Source organism: Arachis ipaensis, chromosome B04 (genome assembly GCF_000816755.2).
Source record: "Arachis ipaensis cultivar K30076 chromosome B04, Araip1.1, whole genome shotgun sequence".
NCBI classification, from domain to species: Eukaryota; Viridiplantae; Streptophyta; class Magnoliopsida; order Fabales; family Fabaceae; genus Arachis; species Arachis ipaensis.
The window spans coordinates 1,752,627-1,779,248 of record NC_029788.2 but is presented as its reverse complement, the minus strand read 5'-3'; the positions used below and the strand labels follow the sequence as shown (position 1 = coordinate 1,779,248).

Sequence of the window (26,622 nt, the reverse complement as noted above, 5' to 3'; positions counted from 1 at the left end):
TCCTTATATCCGAACTCCAAGAATGCTTCATATGAATAGTAGCTGAAGCAAACAACAAGGTATAAGACGCAATAGAATGGAAACAGGCCCACGCAAGATATTCCAGTTAGTGAAGATATTAAATGAAATTGCGGAAGAATAGGAAAAAAGAAGGTAGAGGGAAGAGAAGTAATAAACTAGACTGAATGATGAAAATAACCCTGGACTCAAACACAAGAACATAAAAATGCAATGAACCAAGTAGTGGAATATAGCTGAGATAGAAATCAGCTTAGACCACTGACCATACCAAATATTTAATTCTCGAGTGAACATAAAAAATAAATAACTCTTTTTTTGATAAATGACTTCTTACAACAGAAATCATAATCCACTGCAATTAACCATCACAGAGATTGTGTCTCCTACAAAAGTTCTGAGTTGCAAAGAGGAACGTCCTAGAAATTGTTTCTACCTATTCTAGTATACATATCCGATAATGTACTTTGCATCATTTTCTTCCATTCCCCATATTATATGACTTTATACTCAGAAGCTGAGTATAAAATTCAAGCACATTCCGTAAATAGAAGTAATAAAAGGATTCCTAGTATCTAAAAATTCAATTGTACACTATTTAACAAAGTCTAAAAATTCTTACAGTAAAACCAGCGAAATTTCAACAATCCATCTATGCCTATTTTACAGAATCCAACCTCATCAGCCAATGGAAAGTGCACTTTTTTCTGAAATTCTGAATCTGACTTTTCATTTTGGAAGCAAGCAAGTTTCATAGCCATAAAATTTGGAGCCGGAACAGCTAAAAGGTTTTAATTAAATTCCAGTGACAGTTTACAGTTACAAAGAATTTTTTATACCTATTCTTGACAACATTAGAAGGGGCAAAGAAAGTGAATCTGAAATATAGAAAATCACCTGTCAGATGTCACCAAGATCACGGGCAGAATACGCTCATTCGCACCCAAAGCAATTATACGCCATATCAGACTATCATGATACAGTGGTCCGCTAACTGATATATCATCATTTACAGTAGCATGCTTTAAAACTTCGATATTATTAAGAACTAACTTCGGCTGCAAGTGACTAGAACAGATTATAAATTTTGAAGCATTATACAAAAGCAGAAAAATCCAGTTGAATTACTTGTGTCCAATGTCTAACCAGAGAAGTTTACTCCACCATTGAATTGCATACCTGGAAATGGTCCACTTCAGCAGCTTGTGATAACAGCTCCAACAACAAACAAGGCCAATCAGTAGAAGAATGCGTCAAACTCCTTGAGAACACGCCAGTCCGGTTCATATGAGCAATGGCATTAGCCCTCCACCCTTGCTGAACCTCGAGCACCTTCTTCGCCAGCTTCAGCGCCACAACCGCCTCCTTGAAATAAGAAGCCTCCTCCACAGACAAGGAAACCTTCTCCTTCTCCCCGAACCCTAAAATTCTGTCTATCTCGGCGGCATCGCAGCGAGCGGACATTGCAAAGATCGCCCGGTCCCACAGCACTGCGGGTGAGGCCGCCCTGTTGTTAGGGACAGGGGACTTCGAAGCACTGCCGCCGGCGAGCAACACGCTGCGGAGAGCCCCGGTGAGGCCGTGCCATTTGCTGAGAGTGGCAAATACCTGCTGAGCGGTGATGGTGCCCATCCGGACACCTCTTTCAGCCATGGACTCAAGGCATTGTTCGAGGCTTTTCCGGCAGTCGGAGATAGAAGGCGGCGGACAGCTGGACCACGACGCCCACGGGTGGGAGGAGCAGTGGCCTTCAACAGATTGCGCAAAGTCGACGTAGCCGGTGAAGTGAGGAGCTTTGTTCCAGTCAGTGAGCAAACCTGCAAAGAATTGAAGAATTGAAGAAGGGAAGAGAGAGTGAATTTGTTGAGAGGGAGAGAGAAAGAGTACGGTTGAGGAAGAGGGTTGTTTTTCCGACGCCTCTGGGGCCGTGGAGGATGAGAGGCTGGGGGACGCGATGGTGCTGTGCGTGGTTGTTAAGGATTGTTTCAAGGAGAGGTCTGGGAATGATTCTCCATGGCTTCTTCACCATGTCTTTGATCTGATCTTTGCACTCTTCTTTCTGCAGATGAGTGAATGAAGTACAAGGGTTTTGGAGGGTTTTGCTCACTGTATCATTAACTAATGGGAAAGTATAATGAGTCAATAGAATATTTGTACAATGTGTATAACGAAAGTTTATGGAGTATTAGAGATATAATCATTAGTGTTATCTTTTTTCAAGGTTTATGAAGTATTAGAGATATAATCATTAGTGTTACCTTTTTCCATCAGTTGAAGCTTTTGAGATGAGTGGTATAATGACATGGTATTAGAACGCTAGATGCGAAAGGTTAAGAGTTCGATCGTCACATGAGAGTTCCGTTCATTTTCATTAAAATCAATTGTACCTGAGTTTCCACTATAAATAAATGATACTATTGTACATGTTTTTTTTACAACCAACCTCAATCAAATTGCACAACTATAACTCAAATGTCATAATCTTTTCATATTTATTTAGAGATTATAGATTCCAGTCCCGTTATCTTTCAAAAATAAATTGGCACAACTATAATTAAGAACATTTTCAAAATATAGCGTGTGCACACCTCTTCCATAACTCAAAAGAGCACACTTTCTTCTACTCTCAGTTCTAAAATTGTTTCATCATCAAATTTAAAAATCTTCCAAAATCCAAAATTATTCACAATAAAAAACTTCTCAAATCAGAGCACAAAAATTCCAACAAAACTTAAGAAAAAAAAAACTGATGAATGATAATTATTTAAAGTAATGAATTCGATTTTACCTTATTTTATTACTGTCAAAATTCAAAACTTGACGAGCATAAAAAATCTACGACTAACAAGTATATATGCATGCAATTACTTAGCATGGTTTCTATTACTATTTTTATTTTCCTCTTTCTCTTGTTTAATAAGATGCTCATCACTAATTCAAGTTATTTGATTCTTCTCTACTTTATCTCGCTTCATATTTTTTTCTCGAAAAATTACTTATCAAGAATGTAAATGAAATAATAATGATATAACAATGAAGTTGAAATGTTTATTGTTTGTGTTGGAATTTATATTTTGTGTACTGAACTTTATTTTTTTGTGCTGATTATTTTTGTCCTAAAATTCATTAATTTTGTTGATGGATGATAAGATTGGAGTTAGAACAAAATAAAAGATATTTTTGTCTGAAAAATTTTAAAAATACGATTTTAATTCAAAATACAACGTTGAGGACTATTTTAAATTAAAAAAAAAAGATTAAGAACGATTTTAATTTTAAGGACCAAAATAACACTTTTTTTAGTATCTCTATCATAGTAGCTAGAATCTCAATTTAACTCTTAAAATCTTTCGATATTACAATTTTAAATGAGTTAGTCAATTTTACGAAATTTGTACTAGATTTTACGATTTAAATCTTGTTAAGATTTTACGTTTTACGTACTTAATTTATTTTTTCGATTTTACATAAAATCTCAATTTTCTCTACCTTGATCTCTATCATTTTTATCAGAATAGATACAAATATATTAATTCAATATCTCTAAACACAATATCTCTATTCTTGTCTCATATGCCAAACATATACATCTTCCATCTCATGTCTATAAACAAACTCAACCTAATAGAGCACTAGAAAGTCTAACAGCGCACTTGATTTAAAACCCTATTTTAAATCATATGCTTTTAGAGGGAATAGATTCTATCAAGATTCATCATATATACCGAATTATACCGGCTAGACGATTGTTATTTTACGTTCATACAATGTTATACAATGTCATAAATGGCGCATGGTTAGAAACACTTTTAAATTAATGACTAAACCTTATACATCATATGTAAGGATTTTTTTTATGCCTAATAAAAACAAAGATTAAGAAGAGATTAGCATTTCAACTATGTAAATCCAAAAAACCTTCCCTTGACAAGTTGATATCCATTATTATTAACAGGTATTCGTAAAACACACCTTTTTTATAAACAGAAAGAACTAAAGTTAAATACAGAGTATAACCGTTCAAACTTCAAAGATACATTTAATATATTGAAAATAAATGAAAACAAAAAAAATCCTTTTATACCACCATATGTATCCATAGAGTTGACGAAACCTCCTCTAACTTCTGATGGACAAATAGCTCACTATAATTTCTTTTATATCTAAATACATTGAACTAATACAGCCTATTTGGAAACTAGATCAATTTGTATCAAATTACATTGAACTCTTACATAGTAGTTTATCCATTATCCAAACTAAGAATTATATGACGCTACTGACCACAATACTAGAAATTCAATATTAATCTAATAGTCTAAAACAAATTAAAAATTATATAATATCCGTCTAATAACATCATGCAACCATGCTACAAAATAAATAATAAATATCTTTCGAATTATTATTACAAGAGTTGTAACAGTAATTTAAAAGAAAAGAAAGAACTAAAATGAAGCAAGGCCAAAGTTGTCTAATATTCTCCATTCCTTTCAAGTGTTGAGAGATCTTATGAACTAACGACAATTAAGGCAAAAGTTGATTAATCCGCATAGCATTGTACACCTCAAAAGTTGAAATCTATCATGTAAAAGGTTTAAAATTGAAAAGAGCATATTAAACCTCATCATTTGTAATGTTGAGATACCTCCCAAACTAGTTTATCCATGAAATGGCATTTCTTGTCGAACCCCCAGCCTGGATTGCTCTGCATCATCATATTCCAATCCAAACATTAACATAAACATGCTACATAGAAAGCAAAAGAATCAAGCATGCTATATATGGTGGTGCATCATTTATGTAATTTCCCCACCACAGGCATACATATGATTTGCAGTCTTGTACTATTATACATTAACAAAGACATATGTCATATACATACGTCATATACATACTGCGCATATATAATTCAAAAGCATGCAAAATCATGTATGGATTAACATTAACATATCATTCAAAGTCCAAGGAAAACTTCTATTCCTTGTCCTTTTTTCATTTAATAAGAACTCTGGCCTATGTAAATATCTTACATAGTAGGTTCCAAGGCCACATAAAAGAGGAGGTCACGTAAAACTTTGTTGAAACTCAATGACAGAGATCAAACACGGAATTGCGCTAAGGTTTGGTTGTTGCCAAAAAGCAACATGCTATAAATTTGTGAAGAATAGAAATGGAATAGGTATTACTGTTGATAAGTATTGGAAGAATGATGTGATAAAGGTTAAACGGATGGGTGATCAAATCATCACAATTAAAATAATGATTAATGGGGAGGCCTTTTATGTGATTAGTGCACATGTATCACAAGTCAGTTTGGAAAAACAACACAGGCAAAGTTTTTGGAAGATCTAATTCAAAACATACCATTAGTAGACAATATTTCCTTGGGAGACTTAAATCGACATGTGGGGGAACGATGAGTGCAGATATGAAGGGATCCACGAGGTAAATGGTTTTGAGATAATCGACACAAAAGGCAAAATAATTTTAGGATTTTTTTTCAACCTTCGCGTTTCCTATAACAAACACCTAGTTTAAGAAACGAGACAAACATCTTCGGACATATAAAGTGGGCAAATCGATTTTTTCTCGGACTAACTGCAAAATAATAATTTTTTTGTCAATGTGGTTGAAAATGCTAGTAAGAAGAATCACAATAACCCTGTGCTCTTCGACTCCAGCAAAACGTGACATGAAGTCATCAATAAAGGAACCCAATGATTAGGTGGTGGCTAATGAAAGGGGAGAAATAAAGAGATTTCCAGAAACAGGTAGAAGAAAAAGGAAGTTAGGATGAGATGGCAAACGTGCTGAAGTGATTAGAAAAGTAGCAAAAGAAACCTTCAGAGAAATGAGGTACTGGAACAAGATATAAAGAATCATGGTGGTTGGACAGAAGTATGCAAGAGAAGATGAATGTAAAAGGAAATATTTCAACGATTGTTCTTTATGACAGAATACGAAAATAGGGAAAAAGTATAAGCCGACTAAGGAGGTAACAAAGCAAGAAACAGATCTTTTGGGAGTCTTTATTGGTCTGAGGGCATGAGAGAGAAAGTTGATGTGACGCCTATTGTTGAAAAGATGATTTAATCACATATTATGTGGTTTACCAGTAAAGTATCGGGACAGGAGGTTATATCAGATAAGAAAAACATCAGTGGTTAAGGGTTAAGAAATGACCTAAAATGGCTCTAAATGAGATGGTTGAGAGAGATCTAAATACAAATAGACTTACTTCAGGAAATGACATGACACAATGACGTCATTTAATTCATGCTGCCAACCCCACTTATTGGGATAAGGCTTGTTTTTTTCCCACTTTACATTTCAGAAAAGTACGGTATTTTGGTCTTTGTATATCAACCATGTATACCATCTCTATGGTGATATTTCATACTTTAAGACTTAGAAGTATTCAAATTGTGACACAAAAAAAAACCCCTCATTGTTTGAACCATTCTGCAGTACACTACAAAAATGCTGAGAAATGATTCGATTACTGCATAGTTTCGACTTTGGATAAGATATACTATCGAATTGCTTTTCTACTATATTTGTAGCTAATAGAATGTTTTTGGTTGTACTGCAAATCTACAATTAGAACCATTTATTATTATTTGCTAATTACTTTCTTTATAAATACTTATGATGAATTCCATAATAGGAACTTATTATGAGACTACCAACATAAGAGACAAACTCATAATAGGATCTACGGTTCAATGCCTAAAACCAAAATAACTTGCCATCCAGTAGTTAGTTTCCAAACCTGTAGAGAGATGACAGCACGGTTAGTAAATTGCTTCACCGAAGATGGTGCACTTTTAGGAAGAGTGCTAGCAACTCTTTCTAATTCTTCATTTTGCTTCTTTGCAGTTACCCTATCTGGTCCACTGTAGTGATCGACGATCTTTTTCAGCAAAGGAACTCTCGCCATTGTCTCTTCCATTATTTCCTAGTAGGATATAAATGTCAGAGAAGCAAAAAACAAGTGTGAATAAATACAGAAACATAAAGCAGACAATTACTTCAAAGGAAAAGAAGTAATACAGCAGTTATCTAAATGTACGTGTTAATCAAGGGGAAAAAAGTGAGTTATTGGAAATTTGGAAACCAAACTAATTGTCAAAACTCAAAACTTTGGCACGTTACGTAATTTCTAGTTGCCCTCAATCATAGATAAGATTACTAATACAGCATACCTCCCACTCCTCTTGACTTTGAATCCCTTCATATGCCATCAAGAAGGGTTTCATCTTCTCGAGTGCATCCCGAAGTGGAATAGGTTCTTTCTCATCAATATCGGGGTTCTGATCAAACTCACCCATCAAATATTCTGGCTCAAATTCAATCTGCCATAAAAAATAAAACAACAGGGAACAGTCAAATACTGTACTATGAAGATTAAACATGGAACAGAGGGTTAGATTAAAATTTTTCTCTAAGAAAGCCATTGTTCTTAATTTCTTCTGAGATAGATGAATCAAGGCCAACAAGTTTCCTAATAACAATTCAATTAACTTAATCCACTTCTTTATGCCCTTCCAATAAATCCAGCTAAGCTGGAAAGTTTCACCTTGGTTCATTGAACTACTTTTGATCATTTCTCAACAAATTCAGAATGACAGCGGCGGCTAACCACTTACAGCACAATTGGTGTCAAATGCTTCCAAATACTCATCCTCCAATGGTGAGGGGAAAACACTATTAGCCATCTCCTCAAAACCTGCAGTCAATTGATTCATGATGTCAGGCCCAACCCGCTTGGCAAACCTCTCGCCGTCTGCATCATCTCCATGAAATAGCCCTGAGGCGTAATCCTCTTCATCCCTATCCCCATCACCCCTTTCCTCCAAGTCCCTCCCTCTAAATCCTCCTCTCCCCCGACCTCCACCCCTGCCTCGACCAAAGCCACCTCTTCCTCTTCCAGCAACATCATTATCCCGTTGCGACAGAATCCTCCGTGCAACATTCACTGCATCGTCAACACTTTGCATTGGCTGTCTCTTACGCACAGAATCAGATGGTGCAGCATCAGCAGGAGCACGACGATCACCAACACCACCACCACCAGTGCCTGGAGCTCGTTGAGCACGGATATGCCTATTCTCTTGGGAAACTTGAGTCCTTTGATCAGGCTGCTGCTTGGGCTTCCCACGTCCACTGCCAGACAACACACCTACTATGCCTCCAGGAAGGTTCTTCTGATCACTCTCACCATCACCACTGCTAAAAATTGGTGTTTTTGGTGGCAAAACATCTGAAGACGCACCAGCACCAGCATCAACACCAACATAATCATCATCTTCCTCTCTTTTGAAGAAAACGGGTTTCTTTGGCTCAGAATCAGGCTGCTTCTGGGAATCTTGTTGGATATGGGATGGTAACGGACCACCACGACCACGACCGGCAGATGGCTGTTTTATGGACGACATGAATGACGAGAAAGAAGGCATGCCTGACGGAGGGGCTGGCCTACCACGACCGTGTCCGCGACCAGAAACCGAAGATGGGGGAGAAGGCAACTCTGGTTCTTCAGATTTAGGATCACCAAAATTGGGCTTTCCTGGAGCTTTCTCATTGAATCCAAATGGTCCTCCCAAACCAGAGCCTCCACGACCTCGACCACTACCACTGCCGCTGCCACCACCAAAACCAGAAGAGGTGGAAAAATGTGCTAGAGTGTTCCTAGTGGCATTAGAGATGGTGGGGGTTTGGAGCCTTACCCCAATTATTCCTCTCATTGGCAATTTGATACAAAATCCTTTCTTGGGACAATACACAAAGAGGTTCAGACAGACAACATGAAATACCTGAAACAATAAAAAATCCTATTATTATGGTGATCCAATTAACAAAAAAATAAAATGAGTGTGACTTTTAAGTATGGGAAACTAAATCAATCTGAATATGTAATATGTAATATATTTTTTTGGTGTCTGAAAATAAAAGGAAAGAAAAAGAAACGAAAAAGAAAAACAAAGAACAAGCACAGCCTAAATAGCAGTAACTACATCACAATGCAGCAGAGAAATGTAATATGTAATATATAATGGGTCATTCTAGTAGGACTATATTATGGTGACTAGCATGACTATAGTGTTTTAAAAAGTGTGGCTAAAATTAAAATATCGCTCTTTTATTGTTAAACAACATTTTTAAGAAAGTGTTACTTAAAAAAAAAGTGTTACCAAAATATAAAAAAATGTGACTTTAATTTTAACAACACTTGCATAGTCACACCATAGCCACCATAGTATAGTCATACTAGAATTCACCATATATAATATAATGCTACTGAATATGTTTGAGTAAGAACCATTAGATTGAAAACATAAATTTATAAGTGTTCCAATCTTCCAATACTGCACCTCATGAAGGAAAACATAAATTTATACAATCCCATGAACAATCCAGCATATATAACAATTCCATCCATCAACAATAACATAAGCCTCAATGAAAACATAAATCTAACATAAAAAGTTTCAATAAAATCATAAATCCAATGATATAGAACATAGCATAGTCTCAATTAAAACATAACATAGTCATTCATAACATTGTTGACCTTTCAAAATTTTCTGCTTTTAACTTCTAAAGACACTGAAATTAAATTAAACAGGGGACAAAAAAATATAAATTAATAACTGCCTCAAGGAACAAATTTCAACCGTGAAGAACTATTATCAGAGCTTACAGGGACAACACGAAAAAACAAAGAATATAGAAGCAGAAAATGGTACCACGAAGGGGACGGCTGGAGAAGAGGACGGCGAAACCGCAGAACCCGGAGAAGACACGGCTAGTCGGCCGTGACGCCGTGCAGACGAAGGCGGCGATGCTCGAGACGGAGAGGCGACTGAGCTTGAGGCGCAGTGAATCGTTAACGGCGGAGCTCCAGGCGCAGTTAATCGCGGACGGCGGAGCAGGAGCTTGAGGTGTTGTGAATGGTGGATATTGCGTGAGATTTGAGTGCGCGGAAAAAGAGAAAAGTGATGAGCGATGAGCGATGAAAATGGAGAATCGAGAATGGAGGCGCTGTGAATGAGAAAGAGCTTGTTTGGAAACCGAATTAGAATTAATTAGAATTATTTTTCATTGTTTTCGAAATCTTGACTTTTCAAATCTAGAACTCTAATACCATATAATGAAATCACTCATCCCAAAAGCGTAATTTTACAGGACAATATAATACTAATGGTCATATCTCTAATACTTTCTAAACTTACATCTTACACATTATACGCTTAGGCTATTAGCTCTCTATACTTATTCTAAAAAAAAGAACTTGAATTCATAGTTATCACTCATCGTAACCAAATCGGTAATCAACCTAACTATAAGACTGGGTCATTAAATTATTAGTTCAACTAGTTGGTTACTAATTTATCCAATTGACGGATGGTAATTAAATAAAAATATAAAATTATAAAAAAATTAAATATTAAATGAGGAGTGTTAGGAGGTTAGTAATTTTTGTTATTTATAATCATCAATAATATTTTGGTGTGAGATTTCGTCCAATAATATAGGATTACTCATTTTTTTTGTTAGTTATATATTGGCCAAAATTTAATAAAATTATTGGCCCGTAAATTTTTTCATATTAAATTAATTGAAAAAAAAAAGTGCAAGACCAACAATGGAGATTGTGTAGCAGTAAAGCCATACTACAGCCTAGAAGAAACATTTTTGTAGAGAACACCAATTGAAAGAGCAAGCCTGATTCATCAACAAATTCAACTTACTGACCATTTTTAACAACAAAAAATTTAACAAAAAATTCAATTTAGAGACAAAATTAAATAAATAAAAAACGTTAAATATAAAATTAAATCAAAATAGATATTAAGAGTATTTTTTGAAAAAAATGATAGACTTCAGAAACAAAAAGTATATTTTACCATTTTCTTATATTTAAAATATAAACCATTTGAAGATGCATGACTAAAATATTTCTTTCTATTCTTGACAAAAAGTTATTTATAGTCTATGATGGAAATATTCAACTAGCAAAAACACAATTGCCGAAACTAAATGGACAAATTACATCTTAATGAATAACCAGTAAAAGGAGAGACCATTATTTAGAAAAGTAAAGAAAAAAAAACAAGGTGACAATGAAACACAATTGCAATTCTTAATTTTTTTTTTTTTTTTGTTAGTATTTTGAAACCTCATGTCATATACTTTGCCATAATTCTGCTTTGATGCTCCAACCATAGTTGTTGCTGTTGAAACAAAGTTTGCTCTTGATTTGACAATTCAGATGTTTTTACCATCATGTTTGTGGTGGACCATGTCTCAAAAGGATCATCTTCATTTGGTGTTACCAATGTTTCCTCATTACTATTTGTCGCTCTAAAAGTTGGTGCCACAACTGAATTATGAATACTCTGTGCTTCAAATTCCATAGGAATCATATTCAGAGTAGATTGGAAACTTAATACATTATTGAATGTTGGTGCTATAGTAGTTTCACACGAATTATTCACTTGGAACCTTGGTGTTGCAATAATTGTTTCACTGGAATTTCTATTTTGAAAATCTTGATGTTGAGCATCAAAGGTTGCCTCTGATTTCTCATTTGTATTTATCACACCAAAAAGTATATCCAAATTTGTCATGGAATTAGAACCTTGAAAATCATCATTTAAACCAACATGACTTTGTTGGATAGGAGGATCAAGAAATGGATTATATTGGATTGGAGGTACCAAAGGTTGATCCAAAAAATTGACAAATGAGTTAAAATCATTTGCCAATTTAGGTGATGCTTTTTCAGGTGCAATTGTTGACTCTGCCAATACCAACTCCCAACCCTCCTTGGAGGCATCATCAACAACAACTTCTTGTGATTGTTTCTCATCCTCTGACCCATCATTATTAGAGCAAGTGTCTTTCTCATCCTGTGATGAACTTGACCCTGCATGAAGAAGATTCCTATTGGGTTTGGATCCATCATTCGTCGAAAACGAAGCTTGGTCTTTAAGGAACTCCTGCAATGTCTCCATAAGCACTCCAGACAATTTCTGCACAGTTGGGTAATCATAGGATCTTCCAATCCCAATGCCCTTACAGAAACCATAAAAAGCAGATAACTCTTCAAATTGCTTGCATGATTTGTCACAAGCCTTGTAAGCAGCCACACATGCTGCATAAGCATATGGCAAATGGAAAAAGCTATCCAAAACTACACCAATCCCATCACTTATATCACTGTAAAGATCAAAACTTTCCTGCACCACGGCGTAAAGCGAAACTTGAACCAGACGGTTCCCTTTAGCCGAACCGGTAGGCCTAGTACCAATGGCTCTGTCCAACAACTTTTGCCAATTTACAACTCTATCCAAAACAATTCTGGGTTTCATATCTTTCATATTATCATTCTTTATGTGGTTTTTATCATGATGATTCGCGAATCTCCTGTAAAGCTTTCCGGTTAGGAAGCAATACAAGCGCTCGTCGAGGTAGAGAGCGAATGTTCTTACAAATGCAGTATAATCCCAAGGACTAGAACTGGAGTCATCTCTAAAATTAGAAAGGTTGAGAATCCTTGCACCTTGTTTCATTGCATGGAATATTTCCCTTGGAAAATAGAGATTGCCATCTTGGAAGATTCTAAGCACAATCATAAGAGATTTGAGAGCAACAACCCAATTGCGTGTCTTCCCAATACGTTTGGCTATTGCTTGGGCGCATGGGGCAGCATAGAGTTTGTTGGATGAGACTAGTTGAACAATTTCATTGATGTAACGTTCTTCTATTTGATTTTTATCATGGGTTGTGGCCTTAAGAACCATCACTTCTAGATTGGCTGCATTGGTTGCCTTTGCTAGGCTAATGCTAGTTTGGTCTTTCACTGCTCCAATGGCCTTTTTTAGCTTGCTTGGCATGCTGATCCAATTCGAATTCTAATTCTAATTCTTGTGTCTACTTTTGAGAAAATAAACGAAAAAGAAAAAAAGAATTCGAAGTTGAGGAAGAAGGAAGAGTGTGGATGCTCTTTTGGATTCTACTTTTAGTGAATGGATTTTGATGGTAGTGAGTAAAGAATGGAAACAAAACTAGGACAAAGCAAAAGTATCGTTCTTTGCGCTGACTAATAATCTATGCTTTCTAGTTAGTAATGTACTTGGTTATTTTGGATTAGATTTGTTACCTTATTGTCTTCCATTTGTCTATTCTTTTGTGTAGACACTAATTATTATATTTGGAAAAGTATATGTAACCAACTCTAAATCAGTTAAGAATGGAACAACTTTGTTAATTATAAAGATAGTAATTAGTTTTATTTATTTATGATTTAAAATATTGGTTATTAAATGTTTCACCACATTCAAATTAGGAGGAGATATGTTTAATATCATTACAACGTGAATCACGAAAATTGATTCAATTAGCTTCCGTCTCTTTATCCTCCTTCTTTCTTCAAATACCTGAAACATGATAAATCAGAAAATAGATTCAGAACCATTCAATTTACAAAGAAAGGAAACATCCTAATGCCTAACATAAATACCATCCACGTAGAGATTTTAGATTCACCCAGACACATTTAGCTGATTTTTTTGCTGGAACGATCTTGGATTCGGAGTTTAGCAACGGCCCAATACAAATACAGAGTGCGAGTTCGATTTACCAAAATATCCTTAATTTAAAATTCTAGTCTCATTGCTAGCTAGCTTGCTCCTCAACCCTTTCTTTTCTCCAAAATGTAAATGAGAATTTTCTCTAAATCACTTCGCTCCAAAATCACTCGTTAACACTAAAATAATCATAACTTCACCACACCCAACATAGAGAGACACACGCCCCATCCGACTCTGGCACGAACAGTGTGGGAGAAAGAAAAAACCCAAGAAAAAAAAAAAAAAAGAAAAACCACTCACTTCTCTGCTTTTGCCTCTCAGTACAAGAGGTTCGTAGAGCCTTCGCCTTCAACCATAGTTTAAGATCGGGACTCAATATTTACAATAAGATTTTGGAGCGCTCTTTAGCCCCTAAAATTTTAATTGCCTTTATTTATTTAGTCTCCAAACTTTGTGAACATAATTCATGTTAATTCTTTAAACAATTTTCAACATACAAACGTTAACGGAACACTACAGCCGAATGCCACACTAAACTTTGTAAAATGATGTCAATTTAATTTTGGCACTAAAATAACCCAAAAACATCATCGTAAATAGTGTTTATTAACATTTTACCTAACAAAATAAGTGATACGATGCCCTTTTTGAACTATTTAAATGCTGCATCATTTTACAAGTTTTAACTAGTCTATAACAGTACTCCATTAACGTTTTTATACTAAAAATCGTCTCAGGAACTAATATAAGGCACATTTATAAACTTTGGGGACTAAATAGAAGCAATTGAAACTTCAGGAAATAAATTGAGACTCGCATATAAGTTCAGAGACCAAATTGAGTATTAAGTCGAAATACTAATATTAATTAATCTCATAAACGCTAAGTGACATGAACATTAATTAAACATCTAAAATCTTGACGTCTGTCTGGATAGCCTGAATGATCAAACTACTCAAAATTTTTATTTTAATAGATTATTTTGTGAATAAAATATCTTAGTTTCTTAATGAAATCCCATAAAAACAAATTAAGTGCAGATAATTAAATGAGTCATTCTCCACCAACATATAAAAAGATGTCAAATTTTGAACTATATGGTACACTGTTACACAACTTTTTTTTAAAAAAATTTATGAAAAAAAAAACCATTAAAAGTAATAAAATCCTATTTCTATTTTTACCTATTATTTTTTCTTTTTTCTTCACAAATATAAAAACAAAAAATAATTACACAAATCAAACACTTTTTTCTTTACACTTGAACTAATACTAAACAATTCATTTTTTTTCCACTAAAAGTGTTTAACTCCCTAACATTTCTCGAACTATTATTGACAAAATAATAAAATAATATTCATCTCTGAATTAGTGAATTTACAAATACCGAAATTACGGATTTCAACTCAATTTACAAGATTTCTATACACATATATACATACTATATACCTGAACATAGTGTTACAAAAAGAAATACGGATCAAAAGGAGAAAAGGTGAAAACAAAATTTGTTACAAACAAAGAATATCTAAATTCCTATACTCGTGGCAAGTTCACTGAAAATGCAATGATACAGAATGCGGCATTCTGGTGTTCCAGTACTTGAGGTCGATATGTGAGGACTGTATGAAACTTGTTTTGCAATTTATAGTAGTCTTTGAAAAGGCGTTATCTACTCAAACCAACTTCTTTTCTTCTTCTTCCTGAAAGTTGACTTCAATAAATAAGCTTAAAGATAAAGAAGTACCATGAACTTGATAACTAAATCCCACATCAACACAACATGGAAGTACCAAAACCAAACAACGCTATCCACGTATTTGCAATAAAAGTGGCACACATTTCATTTTGTAAGGTAAAATAAAGAAGTTACTTTAATTTCTTAGAATAAAGTAACGCAAGTAAATATGAGGCAACAAACTTGAGTTGAACTCATTTACCAAGATGCAACATCTTATTGATTTATTCTATGCAACTGTAAATAATCCAACTTAAAGTCACGGAGTTAACTATCAAGCTTTTTCTCCATTTTTTCAGTACCTTAAAGCTCAACAACTTGGAATAATGTGGAAAAAAAAAAGGAATTATATTCAAATAGAGTTCAGAAAATTGAATGGCATAATGAGCAGATATCAAAATTTGAATTTGAGAGTTCTCACAAATAGAAGTGTCATTGAATTTGTACTACTGCCTCTCAAATCAGATTGCTGTGATCTTTGGCATCCCCGGTATAATCTTTTGATAAACTCCTGTAGATGATTGTAGATGCTGCATGCATTTATACCAAATTAAGGTTAGCACATATAATATTTGCCTGATGGGTGGACAGTAAGAACTGACATGTCACAGTAACAAGTGTGATTTTGAAGAACGCCAGTATCACTGCCAAACCAACATCTACTCACACAATTTACGATCCAAACCACATGGTGTCATCCCCGAGGGGAAAAAGAAAAGTAAATTTCAATCCACTTGATCAAAAGAAATGCACATATAAACTCTAGCATACTATCAAGAATGCTTAAGAAAAACATGGAAACCATGCAACAACCTGGAATTCCACTGCTCAGATTGTAACAACCATGTTCTTTAACTTCCGTGATCCCAACTCTTGAGAGCCAACCATACTCTATGGCCTATATAGATTTAGAGAAAATTGATCTAAGAGGAAGAAAAAGTCATAGGAATTTCCAGTTCTGCCATTTGATTTCTATAACTTGCAGAAAGCGAGACAATTTCACATATCCACATTTCTTAGGCTACAATTGTGAGTATAAAAGTGAATGGAGAGATATGGCTAATAATGGAATGAAAGAGAAAAGTGTGGAATGGGATGGATATGTTTATGCACACCCTCGTTTGGGAGTTTGATGAAGGGATTGGGGAGAGATCCAACACTCATTTGGAAGTTCAATGGCTAATAATGGAATGGCAAGATAAAATACCGTTTCTCACCAAACTTCTAGCGTAATTGATCACTGGCATAGTATCAAAGCCTTTGACAGTTTGACACTAAGAGGGCAAGATATTATCCTTGCTTCCCCTAATAAGTACAATTTATTTATGGTGGATCTATACACAATCCACATATCAAGTTGCACTGAAAGATCGTGTGCAATGATGTGCTGCTTATTCAGATGTATTGCATGCTGTGGTTACCACAGATAAATTCCTCATCTATCCTTATGTTTTTCTGCTCCTATTTGTCTATTGATCTTTATTCAGGGTTCTTAGTTAGCGTGGAAGTGCCCTTGAACAAATTATTTTATGCTCAGCTTCCATTTGATACAAATACAACAACAATAAAAGCATTTTTCCACTAGTGAGATCAACTATAGAGATTAAACCACATTAATGCGTCCTATCATAAGCCATTTAAATCTAGTTCTTAATCATTTCTTTATTAATTACCTTGGTTGCCCTCAACCTCTAAACTTTATTCAATCCTCTTTTTGAAAAGAGATATTGACGACAGGAAACTAGGCATATATAATAACTAACTGTATAGAAACTAAGCTTTTATAGGAAATTATCACTCTCATTCATTGAATTTTTTTTACTATAGTCACTTTGTTTCGTGTGTGTGTGTGCACGCGCGTGCGCACGCTACTATCAATAACACTAAGGAAGTTTCTATTCTCACATATTCATTTTTTTCTCAGTCATTTCAAGTCCTCTGTATTAGGGGAGAAAATAGAAAGTGTAAGGGTATTTTGAGAAAGGTCTAGTAACTAACTCTGCCAAGCTAGCAGAGTAGTGGTATGTGAAAAATATATTGCTGTTAAAGGAGAATAAGGTGAAGAATGAGAATTAGAGAAGCTCATTCTGGTCTTTGGGACTAAATCAGTCCTTAAGAGAGTGGCAACCTCTCGAAATACTGCCATGTTACTTAACTTCTTTCATAAATAATACTATTTTGGGAAATAGGGTGATGTCACAATGATATCACTCTATAGCTCCCTGTTTCAGAAACTCTCTCTAGACTACTCTGTTCCTTTATACTTCTTACTGGTACCATATTCTTATACTATTAGATCTATTCTTCTTATTAGGGCTTCTACAGTTCATTTCATCACATGATCAAGCCATCCAAGGGAAGGTTCTTCCATCATTTCCAAAACAGGTGCTACCCTAACTTTCTTGGTAATGGAAATCTTTACCTAGATGGTCCCAATTTTTGACGAGACACGGTTGTTGATAAGTTGATAGCCAGCCAAGAAAAAAAATGTTCTTTTCCCACTTGAAGATATTAGCTATATGCTTCAAAGAACCATTGCATATACAAGAATCCATGTTGTAGACACTGGCATTCAAATATAGGTCATTCCTAATCATTTGTTCTATAACTTTTCTTGATCTCCCTTTGCCCCGTCTCTCAACAAATTTGTTAAGGCAAGTTAATTAAAAGGACCATTTGCTTTGCAGAAAATAGAAATCGATGCATAATCTTATCCCAAATCACTGATTCACTGGTTGTGCTGAAGAAACCACCTTTATATGCTCAAATGACATGCAATAAAGTGTGTTCTAAATTGCACATTGCACATAAATTAAGTTCCTTAACTATCTTAGGTGCTATTTGGTCTTATAGAAAGAAGACCTGTAGAAGCCCATGTAAGAAGAATAAATTAGATTTAAGGAAATCTAATAGTAGGAGCAGAAGGAGACCAAGGAAAAATGGAATGACTACAAACATGGTTCATATGACACATTGCGATGCGCTATTGCATCATGGATTCCTTATCCCCGAAGCTATGGGGTTATTACTTCACTCTATTTATGAAAGGAAAAGAACTTGTTAAAATAATGATTTTCTATGAATACAATAGTGTAAATAGTAACTCAGCAAATCAGAGAATGAATATATTACTCTTACGTGATGTGTGTAGATTGCATCTTGATTGTATTGATACATGAGAGAAGACTAACATGAGCACCTACTCAACTACTCTCCATCAATGCACTACCTAAACTACTAACCACTAACTAACATTAATATCTCTCATCATATTTCAACAAAACTATCATCTGATTTTATCTCTTTTACTAAACTACACGAAACTTGTTCCAATAACTATCAATTTATTTTCTTATTCCAAATAAATAAATTTCTATATATAGTTTGCCCTTTCTGTGCACTTTTCAGTTTCTTAACTTCTTCTCCCTCAGCAAAAACCAAAACCTTAGATAGATGAAATCCATAGAGTATTGAACAAGCAACCTCATGAGTATAAAGCAACAAGAGAAGCCCCACGGCTTCCCTCATGCTACAGCAACAGAACCTTAACATGGATCAAATGAGGGGCTTCCCTCATTCAAATCAAACAAAAAATGCCACAACTTCTCAAAGAAGATATGACATCTACACTAAAAGTAGCAATCAGAGAAATTAAAAGAAAGGGTAATACTCTATAAAAGGAATAGACAAAACTGAAGGATTAAATCCCCTTCGATCAAAAATCTTCATATTACTGAAAAAATCATGCAAAAAGGAAAAGAAGCTATAATGAATAAAGTCAAACGCCATGCAACAAAAATTATATGAAAATTTATCACTACATTGAATGCATTCTCTTTCGATGTAAAAAATGAAATAGACACATGCCTTAGTCGATGCCTGTTGCAGGCTGTGAAAAAAGCAACAAACCCATATAGAATACTCTTGAGAGCACGGAAAATCTGAAAAGGAAAAGAACAAAAATCTACAGATCAGGATAACTTTCTAGAAAGAGAAGAGGTAAAAGAAATGCATAATTTATTGGAGTGCCATATTCAAACCTGGGAAAAAAGGTCATTCCAAAGAGAGCGCCAAATGGAAACCTCATAGGTGGTAACAGTTGCTTCCGAAGATGATGCTAACTCAAGAATGCTACTAATAATCTGCCATGCATCCCCAAGTACATCAAAAATGCACGTACATACAAAAGTCAGCACACTTGATATTGCAAGGACCAGACGTACAGGTGCATACAGTATTTCCCAGAGAATAAAAAATACAGGATATATGACACATGTTCCTGCAGTAAATTAGAGATGAACACCCAAAATATATCAGATGACAATTTATGTTGAAAAGAATAAGTTTAAGAAATAACAGAGTACCAGAATTCCAATACACATGATGACCTACCAATTCTCCAAATAAAAGTAACCAGAAGCCATATTGGTACAAAGAATAGCTCCAGTATATCTCCCACTAGAGTGTAAAAAGTCCCAATTCCAAGCCACAGGACAGAAAATATACTTTCTACTAATTCAAACAACAACTTCAAACTTGGGAGAAGAAATCCAAATATCTCGAACAGGGCCTCTGAAAGAGGTTGAACAAGAACAGAAAAAAAGGATCTTGTGGTATGTGTAAAGGCAAGCAACCACCTAGTAGCCTTCTGCAAGTTATGTAGAAACAGCATTGTCCCTAAATATCTGACCCTTGAAACCATTTCCCAACTTTCAACCCAATCAAAAAGAGGTCCACATATACGAGCAGCAGTTGCCTTCAGAACAGGAACATTTTTGTATAAATCATAGAATCCAATGAGAACAGTTACTAATGAGATTAAAACATATAAAAGTCTGGCAAGTGGGCACATCCATGGACGATAAAGATTGCATAATACTGGGTAAGACTGAAGGAAGATGACCCAAGATGGAAGGCCTGCCTCTAGCAAAGTAAGCAATCGCAGGTCAGATATTATAACTTCCCTTAATTTAAATGGAAGGTCATGATCATTAAACCTAAATAATAGTAGAACATCACTATACTGAGTGGTTTCAATAGTCTCAACAGCATCAAAGCTTGAGCTCCGGGAAAAATTCACTGAGTTATAACCAGAAACACAACGGGAATTCACTAGTTTTCTTCGCTTATTGGGTCCAGAAGAAGGAGGTGTGAGTAGCATGCCTGGTGTTTCTACAGCATCATCAGAATATAATCCAATAGTGGTGTCCCAACCATCCTCGACAGTTAACAAACCATCGTTGCAGATGTTCTCATCATCATCAATAGATATTGTTCCAGAAAAATCTTCACTTGCATCGTAAAATATCTCCCCTGTTGAAATTACAGATAAGAGGGGAAAACGATCATTGAGAAGTTAACATTGCTCCAGAAACTACACAAATCATGCAGCTTGTAGTTGTCATCGTGTAACAAGATTCAGCAAATTCTACAATCAATATATAGTCTCAAATTTTGAGGCACGAAATGCATCAGTTTAAAAGGAATAAAAAAAAGGGGGGACATCTGAAAGTTCAAGGGCTAGTCCATGGGACTCCCACTATGACTATAGGACACAGGATAAATGGTGACAAAAAATTTCCACCATTTGAACCCACCCCCAGCCAAAAAAAGTGCACTCCAAACATGGCACAGTCCAAACAATCCTATGAAACCCAAACTTATGTTAAATAAATCAATATAGTCATATGTCAAGTGTTTGTGTCTGTGTGTGCATGAGAGAGAGAGAGAGAGAGAGAGAGAGAGAGAGAGAGAGAGAGAGAGAGAGGGGGACAGATAGAGGGAGCAGGGACATAGGGGCGTATCTCCCCATGCATATCCTTGTTTCTGCTCTTGCATGAAATTAAAATGGAAAGATACGTATCAAGGCTTCTCAATTTACTTATGTTGTGCACACTCACACTAAGGCTTTGTTTGTTTGGAGTAAAGTAGGAGGGAAATAGAGGGGAGGGAAGAGAAATTAGAAAATTTTCTTTGTAAATTACACAATAAAATTTAAAATTTCTCTTCCCTCTCCTCTATTTCACTCTACACAAACAAAGCCTAAAGTAAAGATAAGAATTCTTGTTACTACCTGAGGCAGAATCCAGGTGTATTTTCAAAAGCAGAAGTTCAGGTAGTGTTCCCGAGAACCAAGTAGTCATACAGCTTCGGGCTTGAGCTATACTGTCAAATTCCCATCTTTTCATGCGTTTTGCTTCTATAGCCAGTGATGTATCAGTCTGCAGATCAAATAAAAGATAACAAATAAAGGTAAATTGTGAATGAAGAAAGTAAGACAGTGTGGCGAACAGATGTGGTACCTGAAGTTCATTAAGGTAGTTGATACCACGAACACTTTCCCATTCAACTTCAAATATAATAAAACCATACAAAGTTCTTTGCAGTTCACTGCTAAATTGCAGAGTCTCCCTTAGGTTTTTCACAGGTAGTAAAGCTTTCTTCCTTGTCATCACTGCTTCAACGAATGAGAAACATCTCGTAAATTTCTTTGAATTACTTGATTGTGAATAAACATCCTTTTCTTCCTTTCTCCCTCTTCGGGCTTTGGTGTATGCAAAAGGAGATAACCTTGACTGCAAATCAATAAAAATGATATAAAATTTAACAACCAACAGAGTTAATTAGAACAAATTATTTCAACGACCAATGGTGTGCTTAACAACCTTGGTAACCATCAATTGCCAAATGTGCGCACCCCGTAAACCAAGGTCACTCAACCATGGTCTGTTGTCCACCAAAATATACATTTTTTTACTTTCATTGGCAAGGAAAAGACTAAGATCTGCAAAATAAGATTGCAAGTCTCTGCAAAATACATCACAAATATTCATTAGATAAGTATGACAAATACCAAATTATACCAACATAGCACAATCAGGCACTGTCGATGTAGATTTAGAAAAATTTAATGTCCTAAATCATTAACAGAATTTGATAAATGTGGCATGCAATATGTCAATCAGCAAGCAGTTAAAACACAAAACTAAGCAAAGCCTATCATGATGAAGGACACCCCCGCGCCATATTTGGACACTAGAAAGCTCCTGCAACACAAATTTCCAACTTGCTAGTTATGTCTTTCATTTCATAACTTTCAGCTTATTGTCTATAGAGAATAAGGTCAAAGGTAAGCCTAACAATTTTCAACAGAGATTGGCTATGAAACAGCAATATTGAACCCAAACTATAAAGCAAGTAAGTCCCAGAAGCAGGACTCATCAGTCCACAGAATGGGATGGAGGGATTAAACTTGTCCATTTTAGGGAGTAGGGACCTATAAATCCAACATTGTAATTCTTCATAGACTTAATTTTTTTTCCTTTCAGACATATAAGTATTCATTTTACGTGGTACTTAAAACGAAATTCAACCCCTCCTACAAAGACAAATATTGAGAAGAAAAAATAAAAAACTAGTGGATCCACCAAAAGTTTCCCAACAGCTTCCATTCCCATGTGAAAATTCCAACATAGTACAAACCTTTCCCAACACCGAAAAAAAAAAAGAAAAGAAAAAGATCAAATGGATCAAATGCAGTCCAAATGTGATGGTTGAGAATCGAATTGAGAATAGTAACTAATAACGATAAGGGATAAATGGTATTCCCTGGATATTCCGTTGTTTTACCACATAACACAAGAATTAAAAAATATATATTTAAAAAAAATACCCAATTTGCAAACTGGTGAGGGGGAAAATGCAGCGTCCATCGTCACCATTCCCCATGAAGAAGAAAACAAGTCCTCCCTCTAAACCTTTCTTATAGCTGCAATCTTCAACAAATTAGCAAAACAATTCACCGCATGCATTGAACACAATTCAGCACCAGAAACAGGTGCGTGAGGAAGAGGACCTGACGAACGGGCATTCCATGTAAGTGGAGAACGATGGAAGAATTCGAGCAGAGAAAGGAGTGCGATGAAGCAAAGAGCGAGTAACTTCATAACCAAGAAGAGAATAAGACAATTGAGGGAAATTAAATTAAAAACAGAGAAAGAGAAAAAAAAAGGATATGAGAGAGAGAGAGGAATTTAAAGGGTAGGCATAAAAGGCATAAAAGAGAGAGAGAGAGAGAGAGAGAGAGAGCATTTAAACTCGTCTAGATCACGTTCGTTGTTTTGTTTTCTTGTTTTTATCTGCTATTTATTTATTAGGTGAGGACCCGGGCAACTTGCACAGGATTATAGAATTTATTATCGCATGTCAGAATGTATTTAATTTAATCTATAATATTTTTCACTTTGTGATAGTAAGAAATTCAATTCACCCGGGTTCAAGAATTTCAATTTCGGCCGGTCGATGAGTTATAACTCAAATGACATAGTCTCTCCATATTTAATTAAGAAATTACGGATTCGAGTCTCTTATTTTTGATAAAAAAAAATTTAAATTTCTAATTGCCATTCTAATTTCTTGTTCTTTTCACTGTGTCAAACAATTTTTACAACATTAATCATTCTAATAATAGAAAAAAATATTCTTAAAATTAAATCTTAAATCGTAAAACTTTGTTAAAACTAATTGAAGATATCATAAATATAATATGTATTAATTACATTAAAATTTAAAAAATTAAACAGAAATACTAAATAACTAAATCTTTTTTTTAATCAAGTTTGATTAAGTCAAAATTTACACCCATACTTTCATAACTTAGCTTCAATTCGGAGGAGGAACAATTGAGTTGATGTTTTAATGCTCAATGGAAGGTTGGTACGGAATCAAGCTAGGATCAAGGTTGCTATACGAGATTTCTACAAAAACTTATATTATCAGGAGACCTCGCCTGTTATAGGATTCATGGACGGATTAGTTGAGCAGATTAGTAAGGAAGAGGCAACAAAGTTAGAGTTGATGCCATTTCTGAAAGAAATAAAGGAGGCAGTTTGGGAGTGTGAGTCAAGCAAGGCACCAGGCAACGATGGATATAATATGAATTTCATTAAGAAGTGCTGGGATGAAGTGGTAGGGAATTTACTGATGCAGTGATGGGGTTCTTCCAGTCAGCAGTACTGCCTAGGGAGTCAAATATCACTTGGGTGGTGCTAACACCGAAGTTTGTGGGAGCCAAAGAAATAAAAGATCTCAGGCCGATTAGTATGGTAGGTTGTGTGTACAAGGTCATATCTAAGGTGTTGGTTCGGAGAATGCGAAAGGTTATGCCAGGTTTAATTGGGGAGACCCAGAGTGCTTTTGTGAAGGGCAGAAAAATCCATGATGGGCACTGATTGCCTGTGAAACTGTGCAGTGGCTGAAGGTAAAGAAAAAGAGCTCCGCGATTATTAAATTGGACTTTCAAAAAGCTTATGATAGGGTCAAGTGGGGTTTTATGGATATTGTTCTGCAGAAGATGGGTTTTGGACTTAGGTGGAGGGCTTGGATAAAGGAATGTGTCTGCTCCGCATCTATGGCGATTCTTATCAATGGCTCCCCTTCTAAGCCTTTCAAGATGGAAAGGGGCCTACGACAAGGAGACCGACTGTCTCCTCTTCTGTTTGTTCTAGTTGTAAATGTTCTCCACATAATGACTAGGAAGGCTGTGAGGAATGGACGTATTTCCCCGCTCTTGGTTGGGCGAGACAACATTGAGCTATCGTACTTGCAGTTTGCTAATGATACCGTCCTATTATGTCCTACTGAGGAAGAGACTATCAGAAATTACAAGCGGTTGTTGCGATGCTTTGAGTTGATGTCTGGGTTGAGTATCAACTTTGAGAAGTCTAGTTTTATTCCAATTAATTGTGAGCGGCGCTGGACACGGCGGATGTGTAATTTAGTGGAGTGCAAGGAGGCATCTCTCCCAGTCAGATACCTGGGCATTTCTCTGGGAGCAAATCCGAGGCTCGTTAAGACTTGTCAAAAGACGCTCAATAAGGCGGGTAAGTTGATCCTCATTAAATCGGTTCTTAATAGTCTGCATGTTTACTATCTCAGTCTGTACAAGATGTCCAAGGCAGTGGCGGAGAAGTTAATCTCCCTACAACGACGCTTCTTATGGAATAAAGAGGATGGGAGGTATGGGATGCCGCTGGTAAAATAGGAAATAGTCATGGCTCCAAAAAAGACAGGTGGCTTGGGAGTTGGTGATACAGTGATTTGAAATACAGCCTTACTTTTTAAGTGGTGGTGGAGATTTTCGAAAGAGGACTGTCCGTTATGGAAAAAAGTTGTTTGCTCTTGTAATAACATGAACCCCACTGAGATGCTAAGTGGCCAACCAATACCTACAAGAGGGGGTCCATAGAAGGAGATCTGCCAATTACAAATCAGAGAGCCCCATGTTAGAGAAAGGATGATCAGAGGCTTGTCCATGGAAGTAGAGAATGGTGGAACAACCCGGTTTTGGGAGGATAATTGGCTACCTGGTGGTCTGTTGAAAGATGTGTTTCTAAGACTGTTCTCGGTCTCAAACCTGAAAGGATTTGTTATAGGGAATTGTGGGTTTTGGGATGGGTTAGAGTGGAATTGGAGCTTTCAATGGAGGAGAAAGTTATTTCAATGGGAGGTGGAGCTACTAAATCAGCTCCTTGGGATGTTACAAACAGTTAAGCTCACAAGTGAGAGAGAGGATAGTGTGATATGGAAATTTGATAAATCTAGTTTTTTCTCGACTAACTCCTTTGTGCAGGTGATGCAAGCAGAAGTTCTTCCGGAGGACATCGCGAGATATAGCTTCACTAGTGCTATTTGGAGAGGTTTCGTACCTCCCAAGATCGAGCTGTTTTCTTGGTTTATGTTGGTTGGCAGAGTGAATACCAAGGATAGATTGTGTAGACTAGGCGTTATTGAAGAGACTGATAATATGTGTGTTATGTTGTAAGTATGTAGAGTCTGCGTTTCATTTGTTTATTGGGTGTGAGATCACTTGACAGGTGTGGAGTGCTTGGCTATTTGTTCTTGGGAGGCTCTGGACAATACCAGGTTCACTAAAGGAGTACTTTCAGAGTTGGACGTCTGGTTCAGTGAGAAAGGATGACAGGAAGCGGTGGTTCATTGGTTTCTCTGCTGTTATATGGACAATTTGGGTAGAAAGAAATGCGAGGATCTTCAGAAATCAAGCTTCTAGCGTGGAGGAAATTATCAACTGGTTGTTCGAATTTTCTGATGAATTGTTTGGTGGTGAGCCATATGGTTGTTGATGACAATGCCGAAAATAATTGGGAGCTATCACGTACTTGATGTTGTTGGTTTGTACTGTTTGTCTCTAAATACTCCACCTTGTGTGTTGAGCTCTTTACTTCAAATATATATATATATATATAT

The 26,622-nt window shown here is 35.8% G+C and overlaps 4 protein-coding genes across 6 annotated transcripts in view; all 4 read right to left on the bottom strand.

Annotated features, from left to right (window-relative positions):
* LOC107638290 overlaps positions 1–2,155 on the bottom strand; it is a gene marked incomplete in the record, with an annotated part of 8,749 nt that extends 6,594 nt beyond the window's left edge. Inside the window, 4 exon segments of the mRNA XM_021120377.1 lie at positions 1–42; positions 916–1,076; positions 1,198–1,835; positions 1,906–2,155. Coding sequence (XP_020976036.1) covers positions 1–42; positions 916–1,076; positions 1,198–1,835; positions 1,906–2,047 — 983 coding nt within the window.
* LOC107638291 (la-related protein 1) lies at positions 4,328–10,115 on the bottom strand. Its single transcript, XM_016341494.2, has 5 exons — positions 9,771–10,115; positions 7,671–8,837; positions 7,227–7,376; positions 6,794–6,979; positions 4,328–4,726 (listed from the first exon to the last, which is right to left on the bottom strand). Exons 2-5 carry the CDS (start codon positions 8,766–8,768, stop codon positions 4,646–4,648), a joined length of 1,515 nt encoding a protein of 504 aa, XP_016196980.1. The 5' UTR covers positions 8,769–8,837; positions 9,771–10,115; the 3' UTR covers positions 4,328–4,645.
* LOC107635811 (clathrin coat assembly protein AP180) lies at positions 11,205–12,923 on the bottom strand. The gene has a single exon (XM_016339374.1). The coding sequence runs from the start codon at positions 12,921–12,923 to the stop codon at positions 11,205–11,207; it is 1,719 nt and encodes a 572-aa protein (XP_016194860.1).
* LOC107638292 lies at positions 14,980–23,425 on the bottom strand. 3 transcript variants are annotated; one of them, XM_016341496.2, is made up of 9 exons: positions 23,030–23,425; positions 22,023–22,164; positions 21,660–21,932; positions 21,431–21,578; positions 19,750–20,670; positions 19,398–19,636; positions 19,225–19,298; positions 15,779–15,887; positions 14,980–15,322 (listed from the first exon to the last, which is right to left on the bottom strand). In XM_016341496.2, exons 1-9 carry the CDS (start codon positions 23,083–23,085, stop codon positions 15,296–15,298), a joined length of 1,989 nt encoding a protein of 662 aa, XP_016196982.1. In that variant the 5' UTR covers positions 23,086–23,425; the 3' UTR covers positions 14,980–15,295. The 3 variants fall into 3 exon arrangements, 2 of the variants coding, with proteins under 2 accessions (XP_016196982.1, XP_016196983.1); XM_016341497.2 differs by having other exon boundaries at positions 14,980–15,319; XR_002360468.1 differs by lacking the exon at positions 14,980–15,322 and adding an exon at positions 16,171–16,255 and having other exon boundaries at positions 15,778–15,887.